The sequence below is a fragment of the Asparagus officinalis genome, chromosome 3 (assembly GCF_001876935.1).
Source record: "Asparagus officinalis chromosome 3, Aspof.V1, whole genome shotgun sequence".
Lineage (NCBI taxonomy): Eukaryota > Viridiplantae > Streptophyta > Magnoliopsida > Asparagales > Asparagaceae > Asparagus > Asparagus officinalis.
The window spans coordinates 70,705,001-70,707,602 of NC_033796.1; the positions used below are offsets into that span (position 1 = coordinate 70,705,001).

Below are 2,602 nucleotides of genomic sequence, written 5' to 3' on the forward strand. Positions count from 1 at the left end.
CAATTTGGAAAATTTTGCAAGGGAGAGTGGGATCACGTGGGTCTGACCCCACCGAATTGGTCTCCAAACTAAATACGCACAAGTCCAAATTGTAGATGCAAAACGAAAAAGTCCCCACAAAAAATCGATGGGGAAGTAAAGAGACCATGGTGTGGTTTTACCAACCTAATGACAATATTATCATGAGTGCTATTACAGGGACCCAAAATATGGGACCAAGGGAGGGGACATGCGAGGTGTCCCCTTCATATTACATAATGAGTTGGCCATGCTAAATTGTAGATGGAAAAACGAAAAAGTCCCCACATAAAATCGATGGGGAAGTAAAGAGACCATGGTGTGGTTTTACCAACGTAATGACAATATTATCATTAATCATTAAATATTAATGAAATCAGACGCTATGTTAACGTAGTTATCAAATTGAAAATATTTTTACACAATTCCAAAGTAAACATTATTGCAACCAGAATGCTACATCAGTATAATAACTAATTTTGAGAATATATATATCAGAGACGCGTGTTGGGTTCCACCCTTTCATTATGATTTTCTATCGTGAAGACTCCATAGGTTTTTATTTTTATTTTATATATAATGGATCCTCATTAGCTATCATTCCTTTCTTGTCCCACACGCTCGCACCTCTTTCCTTTTCTTTAGACCTTTCTCCACTTTCTTCCCTCAAGTCCAAGGACACATCCACGTGAACCCTCCCCTCTCTATCGTCACCCATCAACGACAAGCTCTTCCCAGTTCCCACTACAACTACTAGGAGAGGAGCAAGCAACAAACATTATGCACATATCTTTTATGCTCATGTCTATATATAATAACAAAAAGGTCACGCTCTCTCGTGTCCACTGCATTAATCTTGGCATGCAATACAAACTCTCTACCGAACATGTTAGTTTATACGTCACATACATGAGATTATATGAAGATACCACGCCAGTCATAACATATGAAATCCATTCGTAAAAATATAGATGGGGGCAAGCGATCAACCAACAAAATTAATAAAGAACTTCCCTCAACAATAACAAAAAAAAAATAAAAATAGTAGTAATAAATAAATAAATAAATAAGAAAAATCATGTGTATTTCATGTTAACATAATTCACAAGGGGAGAGAAAGCTAATTGAAATATGTTTAATTTCCTCTGTATATACAAATCACTTTGAAAGGATTGGAGGGAGAAAAACATAATCTCAAGTCAAACTGCAAGGACGCTTTGAACACTATGGAACCTAATTTCCCTATTATTATTATTAATATTCATTTTTTTTTACCTATCTACATCTGATCCTCTCTCACTATAATTAATTGCTTATTGCTCCTTGATCATAACTAGATCACGGAGACCTAATAGTATCTGCGCAGTACCTAATTATCCATCAATCAGGCCTAATAATTAAGAAAACAAACAAATTAAGGCTTAATTAATTGGTCGGTGTTATATCCCTAACAAGTTGCTGAATGAGTGAAGGGATTGTAAAAGTGAGGCTTGGTTCCAACCACAAAAGGCCCAGATTTTCCCTTCGCTCCCTCGCCGCCACCAACTCCGGCGACCCTCTCGCACGGAGCGAGCTTCATCGTCCGCAACTCGTTCACCTCCTTCTGCAGTCGCCGGTTCTCGTCGGTCAGCGTCTCGCAGCACCTCTTCAGGAATTCACAGTCCACCTCTGTTTGCTTCAGCTTTGTCCTGAAATAATAATAGCCCCCACATCGCAAACGATAAGGGACGGAAAAGTGAATATATTTGTCTATCAACAAGCTGCGATATTCTGTACGCGAACCTGGCTCTCCTGTTTTGGAACCAAACTTCGACTTGTCTCGGCCTGAGGTTCAACTGCTTGGCCAACGCTTGCTTTTGTTTCTAACAGTTAACAACAAATTAGTAACCATCATAAAATAATCTTAGGAAAAAAAAATTAAAGATAGAAGATTTAATTGAACTTCAATTATAAAAAAAAAAAGATTTAAATAAAGCTTACTGGATTAAGAGTACTATGCTCCTTAAACCTGTCCTCCAAAAGAGCAGACTGTTCTTTAGTTAGCCTCAGCTTTTTCCTCGCGTTGCCATCTTCATCCTCATCGCTAGTCCTCGACGACACTCTCTCGACCTCAGCCTCGGCCTCTTCCTTCTCTCTCTTCACCGTCATCGTCAATGGATACGCGGTGGAGAATGAAGAGACGGGACTGTGAGGCGACGACAATCGAGCGGGCGTGGCGTCCATCGTCGGCGCGTAGGCATCGTCGGAGAGGCTCAACGTCAGAGATGGCTCCGTGGGCTCTTTGCGTCGGTGGTGACTTGTTGTAATAATTGGGCCGCAGCCCAGACTGAGCGCAAGGCCCGTGTCGTGATCTTCGCTCATGCCCATAGCTTGCTTTTTTGGCAAGAGAGCCCGAGGCTTGCCCCCGTTTATATAGAGGGAGGAGAGAGAAGGATGTGATGGCTATGATTATAGGAGGGGTGAGAGAGAGAGAGAGAGAGAGAGAGATGCCTATGATTGCTAGCAAAGGAAAGGAAGGAATGAGTTATGAGAGGAATTGGAATTTGGAATACCACTAGGTTGACAAAAATAAATAAGAACCCTA

The 2,602-nt window shown here is 40.9% G+C and overlaps 1 protein-coding gene across 2 annotated transcripts; it reads right to left on the reverse strand.

Moving 5' to 3' along the window:
- On the reverse strand, positions 1,074 to 2,584 carry LOC109834310 (homeobox-leucine zipper protein HOX19-like). Of its 2 annotated transcripts, none has more exons than XM_020402302.1 (3): positions 1,999 to 2,584; positions 1,801 to 1,871; positions 1,074 to 1,706 (listed from the first exon to the last, which is right to left on the reverse strand). In XM_020402302.1, the coding sequence occupies exons 1-3, from the start codon at positions 2,383 to 2,385 to the stop codon at positions 1,466 to 1,468; spliced, it is 699 nt and encodes a 232-aa protein (XP_020257891.1). In that variant the 5' UTR covers positions 2,386 to 2,584; the 3' UTR covers positions 1,074 to 1,465. The 2 variants fall into 2 exon arrangements, with proteins under 2 accessions (XP_020257891.1, XP_020257890.1); XM_020402301.1 differs by having other exon boundaries at positions 1,801 to 1,880; positions 1,999 to 2,582.

Coding starts and splice junctions, on each gene's coding strand:
- LOC109834310 (XM_020402301.1), bottom strand. CDS start 2,385: ATGGGCATGAGCGAAGATCACGACACGGGCCTTGCGCTCAGTCTGGGC. Junction 1,881..1,998: donor AGCATAGTACTCTTAATCCA/GTAAGCTTTATT, acceptor GTTAACTGTTAG/AAACAAAAGCAAGCGTTGGC. Junction 1,707..1,800: donor TTCCAAAACAGGAGAGCCAG/GTTCGCGTACAG, acceptor TTATTATTTCAG/GACAAAGCTGAAGCAAACAG.